The sequence below is a fragment of the Amborella trichopoda genome, chromosome 4, assembly GCF_054954075.1.
Source record: "Amborella trichopoda isolate Santa Cruz 75 chromosome 4, AtrichopodaSantaCruz75HAP2 v2.0, whole genome shotgun sequence".
Taxonomy (NCBI): domain Eukaryota; kingdom Viridiplantae; phylum Streptophyta; class Magnoliopsida; order Amborellales; family Amborellaceae; genus Amborella; species Amborella trichopoda.
Window position 1 is genome coordinate 8,583,103 of NC_142339.1, and position 16,911 is coordinate 8,600,013.

General features: G+C 36.8%; 1 protein-coding gene across 1 annotated transcript; it reads left to right on the plus strand.

Moving 5' to 3' along the window:
- The first annotated feature begins 3,624 nt into the window (after positions 1–3,624).
- Positions 3,625–16,585, plus strand: LOC18442872 (ubiquitin carboxyl-terminal hydrolase 3). Its single transcript, XM_006853081.4, has 6 exons — positions 3,625–3,990; positions 8,396–8,512; positions 12,860–12,958; positions 13,051–13,239; positions 13,661–13,842; positions 15,728–16,585. The coding sequence occupies exons 1-6, from the start codon at positions 3,868–3,870 to the stop codon at positions 16,116–16,118; spliced, it is 1,101 nt and encodes a 366-aa protein (XP_006853143.2). The 5' UTR covers positions 3,625–3,867; the 3' UTR covers positions 16,119–16,585.
- Positions 16,586–16,911: the final 326 nt, after the last annotated feature.

The window sequence follows — 16,911 nt, forward strand, 5'->3', positions numbered from 1 at the left end:
TGGGTCCAGATTTTGGACCCATAATCGATCCCGTCGGTTCTTGAGTCTGGTCGGATCCATTATCACTCTATGATTTTGATTTATTTTTTTTTTTTGCCATCATATATACCTTATGACGAGCACTTTTTTTTTATAATGTAAATGTTACCATACCCATAGCTAGACCCAAGGTTAGGCCTACCCGTTATGTCTCAGGTCTGATCAAGTCTAGTGCCACCCCTATCCAATGCTTTGCTCCCATGCTCGAATCCTACATTTACAAGAGAAAGTAACTCGTAGGGTGAGAAATAAGAAAAGAAAGAGAACCGCACGAAGAGAGGCGTCACACATGAAAATATTTATGGGCTAGGTGGCCCGACATGGGCCTGGCCTTTTTCTTGGGTTGTGTTGTCAGAGTGAGTACATATTTACTTCATAAATTAAAAAAAAGCCGCCGTTAAAGCAGACACACATTCAAATGGTGTAGAAAGATATCGTTTTAGTACTGAAAATCTTTATGATGGTCCGAAAATTTATTTTCATATCTAATTATAAAATTTAAATATTAAAAAATATTGTAGATCAAGCAGATATATGAACATTTGAAATATTAAAAAATTGCCGGTCTAGATTATGCATTACAAGATGCAATATTTCCAAGACATGAAGTCCATTTTTTTCATGCCCATGCATCTCAAGGTCGAGATGATTGGATTTGAGGGTAATTTGGCATCATAACTTCGTCTAGTGAATTTTTGACATGCAGCTTAGTTTGATGGTTTAGAGCTTCAACATTATATAAACTTTTTTCTTTTCTAATTCATTAAAAAAAAGGAAAATATCAACCCCTTACAATATTACAAATTTTACTCAGGGATATGTATTTGTAAGTTTATGTATCAATCAAGTATGCCCTTAAAAAAAATATTGCAATTCCTCAAATTGCCAATATTTAATATTTGAAATGTGAAAATTTTAGGGGTATTTTCGTTATTTAGCATGGGCAAGGTATTGATATTATTTTAAAAAGGAAAGGCTTTATATATAACTCTATATAAAAACTATTTGTGACCCCTATTCTCAGTTATCAGATTTTGGTGGATGGCTGGGATGGCTTATGTCACAATGTCACAAGTTGGCTCTCGAGCGTAAAAATCTTGATCTGAGGCTCATAGTTTTTTATTTTTAATATTCATTATATATATTATGTTGCAGCAAAAATTGGGGCATGCATACATCTTACAAGGGTGTTCAAGATAAAAATATAAAAAAAATATTTTCTTTGATGAAAAAATTACCATAATACCGTTGGATTTTTTGGGGGCGTTTTAGTCATTTAATTTTATAAAAATATTTGTTTTTAATATTTTCTAAGTGCAGCCCAATAAAAAGATGGGAGATCCCAAATTTCATTCTAGCAGGTTTTTTAGAAAAAAATTTAAAGTCAAACAGTATTGTGACGTGATATTATGACATGAGTAATCCTAGCCGTTTATTAAGATTGAACGACTGATAAGTGGAGTCGCATAGAAAATTTTCCCTTTTTTAAAAATACCTTTCAAATTGTTCCACTTCAAAAAGAAGTGCAAAAAAATTTTCCACTAAAAAAAATACATTTCTTGCTTGTTAATATTGAACACTAAAGATGGTAATTTTGCTCATGTAACTAAATCGAGAGAAAACTCATCTTGCCCCTCAAATTTCAGTATTAAGAAAACGGGACCCGAAAATATAAGGAAAGGAACACTGTTTCGTGTTTCTAAAACAAACAACCAGGGGTAAATGAGTAATTTTGCTTGAGCCACTCAAGTATTGAGGGTAGTTTCATCAATTGGCACCAATGCCTTATCCGTCCGTGATAAATGACAAAAATCCCCTAACAATCCCGCATTTCAAATATATTGAATGCGGCAATGTGGAAAATTTTAACGTCCTTTATTTAGGATGTACCCAATTGAAACTTCAAACCCTAAAGTGCATTTAATACTGTAAGGGTTTCAACCCCTTTTTCCATATTTTCCCAAAAAATTAAATTTCGGTTGAGACTCTTTAAGTCAGCCCACCCAAGGGTTGGCACGGAGCTGACTGTTGGGCCGGGCCAGGTGTAGCCCGGCCCCGAGCAAAAAAGTTCTTAGCCTAAGCTCGGCCCTAGCCTTACTTGGGTTCTGGTGGATAAGTAAATTAAAAAAATATAAATAGTAATGATCTAATGCAACAGTTATATCATAATATAATGCAACGACATTTCTAGAAAATCATGTTTGTGGTATTTGTATGACCTCAAATTTTACACACACACTCTTTTTATCTCAATAATCAATTCCCAAAAAAAAAAAATTCAATTTGAGCCCTAGATAAGGTCAAAATGAGTCCCCTCCAGAAACGAATCTAGGCCATTTATTTTGTGAATTTCAAGATCTTAGCATTTATAAACTCAAAATCAGTTTTTTCTTTTTTTAACATTGTTCATCTAATGATAATAAAGCCATCCAAAAAATTTGAAAATGAAAAAAATCCTTCTAAGGCTTAGATCTAAACATCTCAGCAAAATGAACAGCTTAGGGTAATTGGGCTAAAAAAATACTTTTTAAATTGTTTTTTCAAATTTTTTTTTTTTGTAATAATTTATTAAAATAAAAAAATTGTATATTTAAAATTTTAGATCAAATAAATGGCCATAATATAGTTTTTTAAGGTTGTTGCATCATATTACTATATAACGGTCGCATGAAATCATTGCTCATATATGAATATCAAGAACTAAGGGCTCGACCAAGCCAAACTAAGCCAACCCTTGTTTTGCCCTAGATCTTATCTGCCCAACCGGATCCTCAAGCCATATTTTGTGACCTAGGCCTTAATTTTTAGGGGCCAGTTCTACCTGGCGAGGCTAGGGCACCTGGGCCTATAGTGTCACAGCTTGGACATTGGGCTAGCCCTGGCTCTAACTATTTAGGGTTGTGGGCGTCCAGCCCATGCCACTCTCATCTTGTTCATCCCATGACGGAGGCACACTCGTCATCCACGAAAGTTCTCTACATTGTAAATCCCGTTTGGACTTTCGGGTCCAGACCCAAGGCCATTATGAAATAAAGAGATAGGTGTCAACCTCATACTGGATAAGTATGGGGCACCTAAAAAATCAATGGAGAGTGTTACTTACATGCCTGAAAACCATCAAATCGATCATATGGATTTCAATATCAATAATATTTTTTTTTTAAAATGTAGACTTTAATATTAATAATTATTTTTAAAAAAATAAAAAATTTTAAATTTTTAAAATAGTTCACTTTTTAACACATTATCTGGATCATTTATTTTCAAGATTTTCAAATGTTTATAGATCTGCATAATCAATTATCATCTTTAAAACTTTAAATTTCAAAATTAAAAGAAATAATATAATTTTTTATCATCGCAAATCTTTGCGGTATCAAAACTGATGCATTTTCGGTATAGTTTTGAGCGAGACCTTACTTCAATAGTATAAGGTGGACACCTTATAGGCTTATACAAACTGACCCTATAGAAATTTGGATCCAGGTTTACATATTTTTTCCTATTTATATTCCGTTTCCACGCGTGAGCCGCTTGTTGTGCAACAACTGCACTATACTCGATCGAAAACGGACCCATCTCTCTCTCTCTCTCCTCTGAAACAAGGGCAGATCACACTCGCAAATCCTTCTCTCTGAAACTCTACCTTCTCTCTCCTGAAAATTTCCTTATACTCTCTCTCTCTCTCTCTCCATCTATCTATCTTTCTTTCTATCGGATTTATGCGCTGTTTTTTCACGACTTTTAGCCAGTTGTTTTGTTTTCATGGAAGAATCAGAGCATGCCTCCTAATTAATTAGAGGCTGAATGCGTGATTAGGAGTAGGGCATGGTCATGGGAGCCGCTGGTTCGAAGCTTGAGAAGGCCTTGGGTGACCAATTCCCTGAAGGCGAGCGTTACTTTGGTCTAGAGAACTTTGGTAATACCTGCTACTGCAACAGCGTTTTACAGGTTAATGGTTTTCCCCTTGGTTATCATTTTCTTCATTTTTTTTGGTTCGTTTAATTATCTTTCCCTAATTTGTATCCTTCATCTTTGAATGGTTGTTTTGATAATCGGTTGCTGTGTTCCTTTTGTTTGCTTTGCATCCACAATATAATTTGGCCAACAGTGTCATTTTATGTAGATTCTGATAGATATATATCTTACAGAGCGTCTGTTTTTGGTAGAAAATTTTTATGGTTTAGATGGTTTTATTTTAGTGTTTTGATTTGTTTAGGGTTCCTTAATAGAGCAGAATGGCGGCCCAAGATTCTTGTGCCAACCCCAATTAGTTGGGAAAAGGCTTTGACAATGATGATAATTTGTTTAGGGTTGTAATTTTGTGATGAACATGGTATTTATCTTGTTTCAATTCAAGTTTTGCTCTATTTCACTTGGATTGGTTTAATGGCTATGGGAAGAATCAGTTCTGCGGATGTTAAAATTGAAACCCTAGAATTCTTGTTCGTTTACCAGGTTTCATGCGTACAAATTTCTATTTTTTCTTTTACTATGTAATGTCAACATTCAGTCAAAATTGATGTACAAAAAACAAAAAAAGTTTCTTTTACTGTGGTAACAAGATTCAGGAAATGGTAAATGATGACTTGGTCAAATCTCTTATTTGATTTTTAAGTGTAGGGTAGCCTACCTTCCTCTGCATAAAAAGGAGGAGTTCTTTTTTAGTAGGGTTTAGTGGATCTATTTAAAAATAAATAAAAATAATAATAATAGTAGGAAAAACTTTTGTATTGTGATGCTTTGTTTATTTGAATGGGTTAAAATGCTCACCATTTTGAATTGACCAGTTTGACCATATAACTGGTTGAACAAAGCGGTCCAAATTAATTTGTCCTTTTTTTATTACTTAAGGGTAAACAGACCAAAAAATGGAGGCATTTTTATCAGGTCCTTATACATTAATCACGAGCGTGTCGAAGAGTTGAGGAGATTTGTACTCTAGGTGATGCTTTTATTGTACAAGCATCCAAAGCAAAGTAAAATTAAGCATAAGCATTAAACTTCAATGTCCTTGGGTAGATAGTCTGAACTCAATCAACTATGAGCAGGTTTTGATAATACCTAGTGTCGCTGGAAAGGAAGACGAAAATATAAGTGTGTGGACAAAATACAGTTAATGTAACTCTACACTGAACTCTTCCCTTGATTCTTGAGAACCTTGAAGAAAATCAGACTGGACAACATTTACTATTGATATCTGGGTGCATTTTCCTCATTTATCCCTGCACCAACTATCTCATTGAGGAGATACATCTATTATTATTATTTGTGCGGGTGTCACATTGTTGTCGGATTTTTATTATTGTACCTTGAATAGCTAGCAATATTGGTTGTTTATAGATATTTCTGTTATTTAAATGTTAGGTCTATTATTCTTATTGGTGTTGGAGTGACATTGTTGTCAAATTTTGATTATTTTACCATTAATAGCTAGCAATTTTGGTTAGTCTTAAGAAAAGAGCCCGGGCTTAATTGGTTACTGCTTGACGATTTGCAACGCTACGTTCTAGGCTCAATTCCTACAAAGGGTAGGGGCCCTCTCCTCACTGACACACCCAAAAAGAATTTTGGTTGCTCTTAGATATTTCTGTTAGTTAAAAGGAGTGATCGTTTTTTAAATGGCTTTGACTGTGTATTATACGCATTGACACTTTACCGTTTGTAGTCGTAGATGGATATATCTATTAGTGTAGTGACCAAGTGGGGTACATTTTTGTTATTCACATGTGCTTTGGCATCTTTTCTTTTACTTCCCAATCTTGTTCTTCTTGACTTTTTCTTTTCATATGCAATAAGCTAAAGTTTTAAATAGGGGTGGCAATGGGTGGGGCCGGGTCCGGTTCAACTTGAACCTAGTCCGAGGTCGTGTCGGGTCTGGGTCTAGAAATAAAGAAAAGAAAATTTATATACTTTATAATATATAGTGAATGTTATTTAATTTATATAGTTATATATTTTCTACTTATATATACCGGGTCAGGTCATGGTCGGTCCTAAGTTGGTCATGTAGGTCTCAAGCCCAGAGAAAGGAGGAGGGTTGTGCTAGGTTGGCAGCGAGCATAAATTTTTTGCCACATTTCCATTTCATGAATCCTGATCCAATGCCCTTGATAGAGTCGAATGGCAGCACATGATTTGTGTAGCCAACCCCAAATAGCTGGGATAAGGTTCAGATGACAACAATGATGGTGTACCGGGTCGGATTAACCCTAGCCAAACCTAATAGGATTGAAGGCTAATCTAGACCTGACCCCGGTCAGCTCCAAGTCATTTGGACCAGTACCCAGCCCATAGGGTCCAACCCCTGGAGTTGGACTTGGACCCAGTTCGATCTCGCAGGTCAACCTGACTGGTTTGCCGCCCCTAGTCTTAAAAACTGAAATCTTCCTTGGTTATTGAGAACCTTGATGGAATCTTCAACTTTGTTGCTCATTTCCTATCAATGTTTCAATTCATTCCCCTCCATCTGTCTACACCCTGAGTAGTTTGTATAGAAAGTGCTTCTTTTAGTCTTTGAGCATTGTTATCATGTGTTCATAGAATCAGTAATACAGCTGGATGGTTGTTGTCATTCCATGAACTTGTTGTGGTGTAATTCTTTTATATATTATATGTTCTTTTGAAAGTGTGAATTTGTGTTTGTATTGTGTATAAGTTTCATCTTGAAGGTATTTTTTTAAAGTGTCAAAAAATAGTATTCCATATTTGGGTGCTTGCTACATAGTAAGTTATCAAAAATAGAGGGTATATAGTTTCCCACAGTAACCAAAAACTGTAGGCTGTCACTCCCGCTGTTGCAAAATAAGTGGAAGACTGCACCCTCACGAGAGGACTATAATCTAAAAATTTGCTATCTGTTACCGATGGGACCCTGCGCTGCGCCTTCCTTGGGGACAGATTCAGCAATGTCAGAATGTCACTCAGATCTTCCTGCACAAGTGAAATATGTGATCAAATAGTGAAAGTAATCTCCATGGGCAATGGGCAAGGAGAAGTGTTGAGCATATTTTGGTTTACTTCTATTTTTGTTGGGCAAATTGGTTTAGATTTAAATCTAGTTGCCTGGCTGTATAGGAGAACAGACTTTAGGAATAGGTGATCTGGAGTTCCAGTCTCCCCGGATCCCGAGTTAACTTTCAAAAGAAAAATTACCTGCCGTATGTCATTAAATTGATCTCTACATACTAGTTTTTTTTTTTTTTTCCTTTTTGCATTATTTATCGCCCACTATGCATTGTTGATCGAACTTCATTGTACAAATTTTGAATATAGTTAAGTAGTTTCACAAGTTTAGATTTTTGTGAATGGTTAATTGTTAACTCTGAATCCCATTTCCTCTTCACTTATATTGGATGCATAATAAATTTTTTCTACATGAGAAGGGCAAAATACCAGTTTGTAACTGTGGGGAAATATAAAGTTAGTGCCAGCACAAAATAAATGAAAATAAGCTAAGAGCCTATCCAAACAATCATGAGGTGGATGCCATTCATCTTCTAATGTGCAGTAATTGTAATAGCTACGGTTATCTTGCATCCTTACTTCAACAAGATTCGACTAAACATTTGAACCTTTAACTGACGTCCTTGATCCCTGTGCATGACCTGATACCCAGTAGGGAAAGCCTCATAATTGGCCTTTTACTTATCTTCAAGGTTTGTTAGACCTACAAATCCATTATTCATCCTGGTCCCCTGGAAATAAGGGTGGTGACTGAGGGCTTCTTTCCAGCAGAAAAATAATCATTCTGAACCTACTTACTATACCCCAATGGTCATCGGGTTTGTTCCCTTCCACTCTGGACTCCTAATATTTTAGGGTCAATATTCTTGTGAGCCATCCATTTAGATCAGATGGTTGGGAAGCACCAGTCACATATTGATTCTATGTTTGTGGTGCCACATAGAAATTTCCCTCTTTTCTAATTGGTCATGCTTAGGATCATAAAGAAAGCCTCTGACATTTCCAATTAAAAAAAATAAAAAATCTCTGGATGCCGTGCAGACGATATTTGTAATTGCTCATAGGGTATTTATACTCATTTATATTTAGTGAAAGTGCATTTTGAAATGGTTGGTGGCTGTCCTTATGGTTCCTTTGAAGTTTTAAGTGCTTTATTTGTTTGAGATCCTGCTGTGATGGGATTCATGGATGCTTTATCTGTGACATTTTGTGCCTTAATCAGAATCGTTTGTCTCATAAGTCTGCCCGTTTCTCTCTAACGCACTAACATTGAATGTCTGTGCTGTGTACACTATGAAATATATTTCCAGCAATCACAAGTCCTGTGGCTTCCAATTTCTCTAGTGACATGCCATTTTCTTTGTTTGAAATAATTTATGTGTGTGTGCAGGCCCTTTATTTCTGTGTCCCTTTTCGTGAGCAGTTGTTAGAATACTACGGTAATAACAAGACTCAGGGAGATGCAGATGATAACCTTCTGACTTGCCTGGCTGAACTTTTCTCTCAGGTAAATTTCTATTGTAGATTTTTATTATAGTCATGTAAGCTTATTGCATTTAATTTCTGTGGGTCATGAACCTGATTTTCATTTTTCCAACTTGCTATAATTTATGAATGGTTTGAAACTGGAGATACTAGAAACAATCAAGTTCTATGATAATGTGTTATTGAGGCATTACATGTACATTTGGGATGGTGGTGATCAGCATCATTAACAATGTTCTTGCATGATGTGTCCTAGTTCCATGGAGTGTATATTCTGGAACTATGCTACTGCTTTTAGGATGACCATTCTGGGGCTAATGGCAAGAATTTGGTGAATGGATGTGTGAGCATGTGTGTGCTTACCTTTTTTGAGTTTTTTGAGTTCATGAATATCGCTATTTGGATGGAAATGTGATTGCTGCACTGGTACAATGTCCGTTAAATGCACCATTAACAGATTGTGTAACACATCCTTCTTATCTTAATGAAGTGTATTGATTGTGACCTCACTTCACAATAAAATTGCAACACGGCTAACTTTTGAACCTCCTTCCAATCTTGTCCCTACTCTAGTTGCCTTTCTTTAAAATTGGACACAAGTGTCATTGCAAAATGTGTGCATCGTAGAAAATTTGAGGAAAACTGAATACCATATAGGAATAAAATAAACTTTGTAGGTGTAGCTTGCTTCCATGGTGTAGGATACTCGGTTCTTGGTATGATGGAATCGTGGTTCCGAATGATATTGGAGCCATGATCTTGGGCATGCGGATATGGATCCCACTTACTAGGGAACTCGTTCCCAAAATAATAGGAATCGAGTTCCCATAAATCTGGGTAAGAGATTCAAATATGCAAGGAAGCGTCCAGAATCGAGATCTGGTCACTCGGAGTGTGGGATCGAGATTCCTGGGCGGAAGCAAACCCCTACATGGGCGTTCCCGGTAACTATGACACACATTATTTTCACAAAAAAAAAAAAAAAAACCAATGACACATACACACACATGTATGGAGGAAGGGAGGGAGGGAGGGAGGGGTGGAGGGAACTTCCTCTAAGATGCGTGCAATACTAAAGAGGGCCAATGCCCTCCATGAAATTTAGGATTCTGGGTGAGTTTAACGTCAGGCGGGCACCCTTTTGGAATGATTGAATGCATGCATTTCCAAATGCTCAGAGTTTTAGCCAATTTGGTGTTGAACCCTTTTGTTCTACTATTTTCATGGGGGTTTGGGTACCTGCACTTTTTTATTAACTTGCATAGAAAAGAAATAATAGAAGAAAGTTTGTTATTCTAAAATAATTCTGTATATATATATATGAAAATAATTTATAATTATTTTCTCAATGGTTGAATTTTACAAATCTATCAACTGACATTATAAACTTTAATAAGTATCTGAACAGATATACTAGTTGCTGATTGAGTTTTAAGAAATTGGAATTGTGTTTAAATTTAGAGAATTAGTAGAGAGATTTAAAAGCAATAAATTTTTGGTTCTACATTTAGTGGAATTGGGAGGCTGGTTTAGTTTACGAAAGGATTTGCCATATGTTGCATGGATGCGGGTATTGGTTGTGGTTTTAGTCATGGGTTTGGGTTGTCAGACTGTTTGAGCCTAGTAGAATTTGGCAACATGGCTGTGTATGTGTGTTTGTGTGGGTGTGGGTGGGTGTTTGTGTGTGTGTGTGTGTGTGTGTGTGTGTGTGTGTGTGTGTGTGTGTGTGTGTGTGTGTGTGTGTGTGTGTGTGTGTGTGAGAGAGAGAGAGAGAGAGAGAGAGAGGAGGGGGGGTAGGGAGGGAGGGAGGGAATCCTATTCACTTAATATTTTGGCAAGAAGGAGATTCAAGGATCAAGCAAACTCTGATGAGGAAATCACTAAGTATCTAACAATGGTGCATCTAGTAGATATTGCCGCGACAGGCGGTTTGAGACACTTTCCCCTGTCTTTGTTTGGTTTAGGATTTAATAAATGAAAAACTCAAGATTGAAAAATAAAAGTTGATATGACATCACATTATGTGATACTTTGGTAGAAGAATCCAACACATACATTAGAAGATTCAAGACTTGTCAGATTCTTCTTGTCCACATGTGTTTTTTTTTTCAGGTTTCTTCTCTGTGGAGAATCCAGCCATGTCCATGGTGTACCATAATTGTGTCCATATGTCTCGGACACGAGTGCAAAGCCTAGGTTGAAAATCCATGCCACATAGGTTTCCCTCTTTCCATGTCCATCCTTTTGCATCTAAGAAAAATGACTGTGCATTAAAGAATTGAAAACCTGGAAGCTAGGCTGATCCTTGCGAACTTCATAGATTGATTTTTCTGATATGCTGGTGGATTTTTTCCTGCTGGTTTGTGTACTATGTGATTTTTGTCCTTCGTCAATTAATCCCCGTGATGAGTTTGAGCTTTGTCTCATGCCTCAATTTGTATTGAGAAACTTTGGAACATGTAAAATATCATCCATGATTATTAAAATATTCCCTTGAATCTCTACTGAAGTATGAGAGTTTTTTACAGCTCCTGCCTGGGCTTTATTGATTGTTGCTGAGAGTTTTTTACTCTGGCACTGACTGAGAATGAAGAGGTTCTTCTGACTCTATAGCCTACCCAGCTCTCCTTGTTTGCTACTTCTCCACATTTCATTTCATCCCTTGCCCTCTCTCTCTTTTCCTTTGAATGGTTGTCTGTTGTCACATACCATACTCTGATTCTTCTGCATTTCGTTCTTTCTGGATTTAAGGATAAGAGTTCCCTCTCTTTTCTCAAAATGATGTCTTATGTGTGAAATGCGGGAGATCTAAGGCAGCACTCAGAAAAGTTGCTCTGTTCATGGCACGCAAGCATTTTGCATTTCTGTGCTTTACCTTTTCCCCCTGTTCATCTGACCATCTTTGTGTTGACCTTTATAGCAACCTTGTACTTGGGTTGCAATGTATTTTCGATGCTAACATTCTGTGAGCGTGAGGGTGTTAACAACATAAGCTCTCCCGTTTACTCATTCCCATTGTTTCTCTGGCTCTCACATGCATTCTTTTCAATAAAAAATCTCAACAATCTTCAGAATATGTTTGGCTCTTTATGAGTGTCACTTTGGTTCCTTTCTACAAACACCAACGGGTTTTGTCCTCAGAGTTACAAAGCTGCGAATGAGTCCCAAAATGTCCAAGTTGAGCTAGTGGCACCTATGTTAGCCAATTGGGGAAATAAAAGGTACAGATCACCTTTTTTTAAAATAATAAAAAATAAAAAATGGGATACCTGTGTGCCGTCCACCATTTCTTCTAATTAGGCAATGTGGATGACCTATTGTTTTGATCTTTAAATTCATGAGCAGAACAGCATCTAATCTCCATTGGGCCATTGAGGGCGACATCTGGTGGATGGCTGGTCTACTTCTCTACTTACACTATGCGTGGAACATGTGTTTTATGGAACCCTTTCGAGCGCAACTTGCCATTTGAGGCATCCCTTTTAAATTTTCAATACTTGAAAGTCCTAAAGAATGATCTCTAGAATCTCTTGGCAGTTAACATTTTCAAGAAAAAACTCTCTAGAATCTGTTCATGAAGATGACATTGGTCTTAGCCTCCATTAGTGATTTCTGATTACATTGTACATATGACCCATGGGTTTGGGTCAGTTATATAAATAGACATAGAGAGAGGAACACCTTGTTATTTCCCTTTGGGTTATCTTAGGTTAGTTAGGTTTCTATTTTTTATGCTAGTTACCTTTTTGGGTGAATAATAAGTAGTTTTAGGATAGATTTTAGGCTATAAAAGAAGAATATGGAATTTCAATGAAAGTAATGAAAAATCATCTTTTATTGAGCAGCAGCTCTAGGAAGCCCATCCACATTGAACCGCACGCTTTCACACCATTCTTTTTTATTGCTTTATGCGAATATTTTGTTCATGCTCCTTGGATTATATCAAGTACTACGTGTATAACAAACTTTGGCCATTGTGCCCTCTACTCTTCTATTTCAATGCTTACTATGATGATAGACTTAGAATTTCACATGATTGGGTAGTCAATTGATCAGGCCTTTTGTATTATGACTGTAATTCGATCGGTGAAATATGGTTTAGGCAGAAAATTAAGTCAAGTCAAAAATGTGTCAGCTGTTCTAGTTTGAGTTGAATCTCAATGCTTTAAAGAAGCCTGGGTTTAGGAGAATCTCTGAACGAGGTGCTAGGTAATTGTGGGTGTGCTTTTCTTCTCTTTTACAGTTTTAATTTTCCTTTTTGTGTTTTGTCCATTTAAGCAAGTCCTTATGTAAGGGGCCATAGACTTTTTCTTCAAGTGATGAACACTGGCAACAGAGGTTTATTGAGTGGATGCATTGGTATGTGTAGATATGCTCACAGAAGAAGAAAACGGGTGTTATTGCACCAAAGCGTTTTGTCCAGAGAGTGAAGAAACAGAACGAGCTTTTTCGCAGTTACATGCATCAGGTGCAATGCTGTGATTTTTTCGAGGTTCTTCCGCTATTCTATATATCTTTTCTCTTTGCCTAAGATGAACCTTTCTTGGTTCTGCTTTGTAGGATGCACATGAATTCCTGAATTTTCTATTGAACGAGCTGGTTGATATTTTGGAAAAAGAATCTAATGCTGCAAAAGCTTCTCCAGAAACTTCATCACCATCTGAAAAAACTGCCAATGGGCCCCGTAGTCTTCAACCTAATGGTGTCCAGAAAGAACCTCTGGTCACCTGGGTTCATAAGAATTTTCAGGTAAGGCTTCATTATGCATGGCAGACCAAGAAGCATGTTGGACTGAGCAGCCTTTTTCCTGATATGGCTGAATGAGGGTCAGACTAGATTAATGTGGGTATGATTAATCTGGGACATCCACTGCCCATTTGCACTTACAGATGTGGAGATGAACCAGGGTATGGTTGATCTCCATCTTCGGTCATTGAGAATGGATGGTGGACACTTCAAACAGCACACCACGGTTCCAGATAACCTCCACTGTCTATCGTTGAGAAGAAATGGGTGGATTCCATATGCACAGGCTTTATATTGCATACTTGTCTTTCCTCCATTTCCTTACTTCAACTCTCCAGCTTGGGTGCAACATTCATTCTTCATGTAATATGGGTTTTAAAGTTTAACAGTCTCCAAAGTGTGTGCTTTCTTTTGTTCTTTTCAGGGTATACTGACTAATGAAACGCGATGCTTGAGATGTGAGACTGTGACCGCAAGAGATGAGACGTTTCTCGACCTGAGTCTTGACATTGAACAGAATAGTTCCATTACAAGCTGTCTTCGAAACTTCAGCTCTACTGAGACATTGAACGCGGAAGACAAATTCTTCTGTGACAAGTGTTGCAGGTTTTCTCCTTACCATTTATATCATATCATCATCTAGTCTTGCAGTTGAACATATTGAGTATATATTTAATATGCTAGACAAACCATTTTCTGCTTCAAGGCGTGAATATGGGCATTCTTCTCTGGATTTTCTCAGGATTTATTAAGTATACAGGAAATGGGAGGAAAAAGTTTCAGAATTGTTTAGGTGCTGTAGAAAAACATGAAACATTACAAAAGCAAATAGAAAATGCAGTTAAAAGACTGAATTATAACCGGAAAATGTGTGAAACATTTGGGAAACATGTGGTTCGCATGTTTATCTAAAGCGTGTAATAAAATCGAACACACGGAATTTTTAGCAATAACATGAGGATACATGGGTGAAGTTGAACTACCAGGGAGAATTGTGGACATAGCAAAGGGAAACATGTGAACATCTGTCTTCTTGTGAAGGCGGAACAGGATTTTACTTGTTTCTCGAATGAGTTCACCAGATGAACAATGTCACTGCAACTCTGTTTGTAATTATGTTTATTGGTTTCCTTTAATTTATTTAGATGATATTTGTCCCATATTTTGTATAGAGAGTGTATGATATATATTGGACAGACTTGGACAGATAAATCAGAAAAACCTTTTTTTGTTGAGATAATTGACGAGAAGAGGAATAACATGCCTCTACATCCATTTTTGACACTGGATTGTTGAAGAGCTGCCAACTTACTGTTTTAAGCCAACTATAGGAACCTTTTAAGAAATGTTATAGATTTCCAACTTTGATTTTAAGTTTGCTCATGGGAATTTCCATTTGTTGGTGTGTTGTTTTGTTTGTGTGCGCTACTATTTTGAAAATATTGAAGGGTTACCAGGATGTTTTTTGGTTTGCGTGTGGCAGATACAAAAGCTTAGCTTCATTAAAATCCCTTGTAGCTTTCCTTGTTTGCTTAGCTGTAATCACTCGCCATAGTCAGATCCCTTACAAATCCCCCATCTACCCTCAAATTCCTAGTGTTCTACAAGTTGTGGATGGAATTTTTAGGGAAAGCATGGTTGTTTCCTTTGAAACTGGTATGACCATTAAAAAAAGAACAATTGTTTCATGCGGGCTGGACTGCATTTCTACAATATGCGGTCTGGAAGTATAAGGCATCCATCTCAAAATGGATGCAAATAAGTGGTCCATCTAAAAACAGTTGTAACTAACGGTCCAAATGTTTTCTTAATATAATTATTATTTTTAGTTTTCAATTTATTTTTATTTTTATTATTATTATTTTTTTCATATTAATGATCTCCATGTTAAAGATCATGTATTCTCTAAAATTAAGATCAAATTATATTTAAAAAATAGATTTATTGCCAAGCCCGCATTTCTACATGTGTGGGCTTGGCCACATGCTAACTGCGTCCTTAGAAAAAACAATTATTTTGTCCACTGAGCTTGATATCTGGATATGATATTTTCCATTTTCAATCACCCATTTGGTCCAGATAAGTTGCAAATTTGCCGTGATATATAGTTGTTTCTAAGCCTATCTCATTAATAGATTGGAACGAACTGGTTTGAAGATAATCCAGATGTGAAACATCCTCATTTACATGAGAGGAATGTATAATGATTAGTAGGAGGTTTGGTTTTCAACATGGTTTATGTTATGTCCATCTTAGTTTGCTGCTTTTTTCACCAATCATCAGTTTGATCGTAGATATTGATGCGATAGCTTGGCATGGTGTTTCCTTTGAGAGATGATGTGTGGAGATTTACCATGTAGTGGGATTATAATATTCAATCATCCATAAATCGGAATAGACTGTCAATGTTGGTTGGAATACATTTCAATGGTCCATTGGACTGGTATATTTTCCTAGTTGTCAATTGGTTTCTGTTTTCTATCTCATACAGCCTACAGGAAGCTCAGAAAAGAATGAAGATAAAGAAGCCACCTCATATCCTTGTTATCCACCTTAAGCGCTTCAAATACATTGAGCAGCTTGGGCGATACAAGAAGCTTTCTTATCGTGTTGTCTTCCCATTAGAGCTCAAGCTTAGCAACACAGTCGAGGATGCAGATTCAGAATACTCTCTATTCGCTGTGGTGGTCCATGTGGGTTCAGGCCCCAACCATGGTCACTATGTGAGCCTTGTGAAGAGCCATAACCACTGGCTGTTTTTTGATGATGAAAATGTGGAAATGATTGATGAATCAGCTGTGCAGACCTTCTTTGGGTCTGCGCAGGAGTACTCAAGCAACACTGATCATGGGTATATCCTCTTCTACGAGAGCCTCAAGTGAGAGAATGTTATCATGTGAGGAGCCTCAAGGGAGAACGGAAGAGTATGCTGATTTTCCTCCAGTGAGAGAGAAGCATGTTGATTTTTTTTATGGTTTCGGGTATTTGTTCTGTTCCGTGGTATGATCTCAACTCTCCCAATTTATGTCTACTTGGCACGGGGCAGTGGCTATGGTTCCTCTAATTTTTCAAGTGTTTAGAAGAGAACTCGGGGAAAATTTGGTTTTTTTGTTGGTCATTTTCTTTGATTTTTCCTTTTACAATATATTCTCGAGTACATGCACAGATGGGGGTGCCTATTTGAGTGCCATGGATGTGAAGTATCATTGCAATGTTGCCATGTACAGTGGACAGTTGAAGCACACTGTCCTTTGTTCAATAAGGAGTGTAAATTGAGGTTAGAGACATTGTATTTTTCTCTGATGGGACGTATTTTATTTTGTCATAGAAATGCAATTTGTTCCAGCAACTTCATGTTTTATTTTCCTTCTGGTATTCCATGGTTTTAGAGCAGGGGAGCTTCTTTTACCTGAATTATTTATTGTTGTTGAACCAAAAAATGCTTGGTTCTAATCTTGGTGGTGTTATATTCTTGATTAAGTGATTTCAAATGTAAAGATTAGTTGACAGTCAGAGCATTGCACATTGCACTATTAAGCTGACCTTCCCTGATTCAAAAACTTGTATGATTTTCACCAGAGGATGATACGATTAATTTGACTTTATTGAATTGATAAGTTATATGCTTTATGCTGGATAATATGATTAGACTGACCTATCTTGAATTGAAAACTT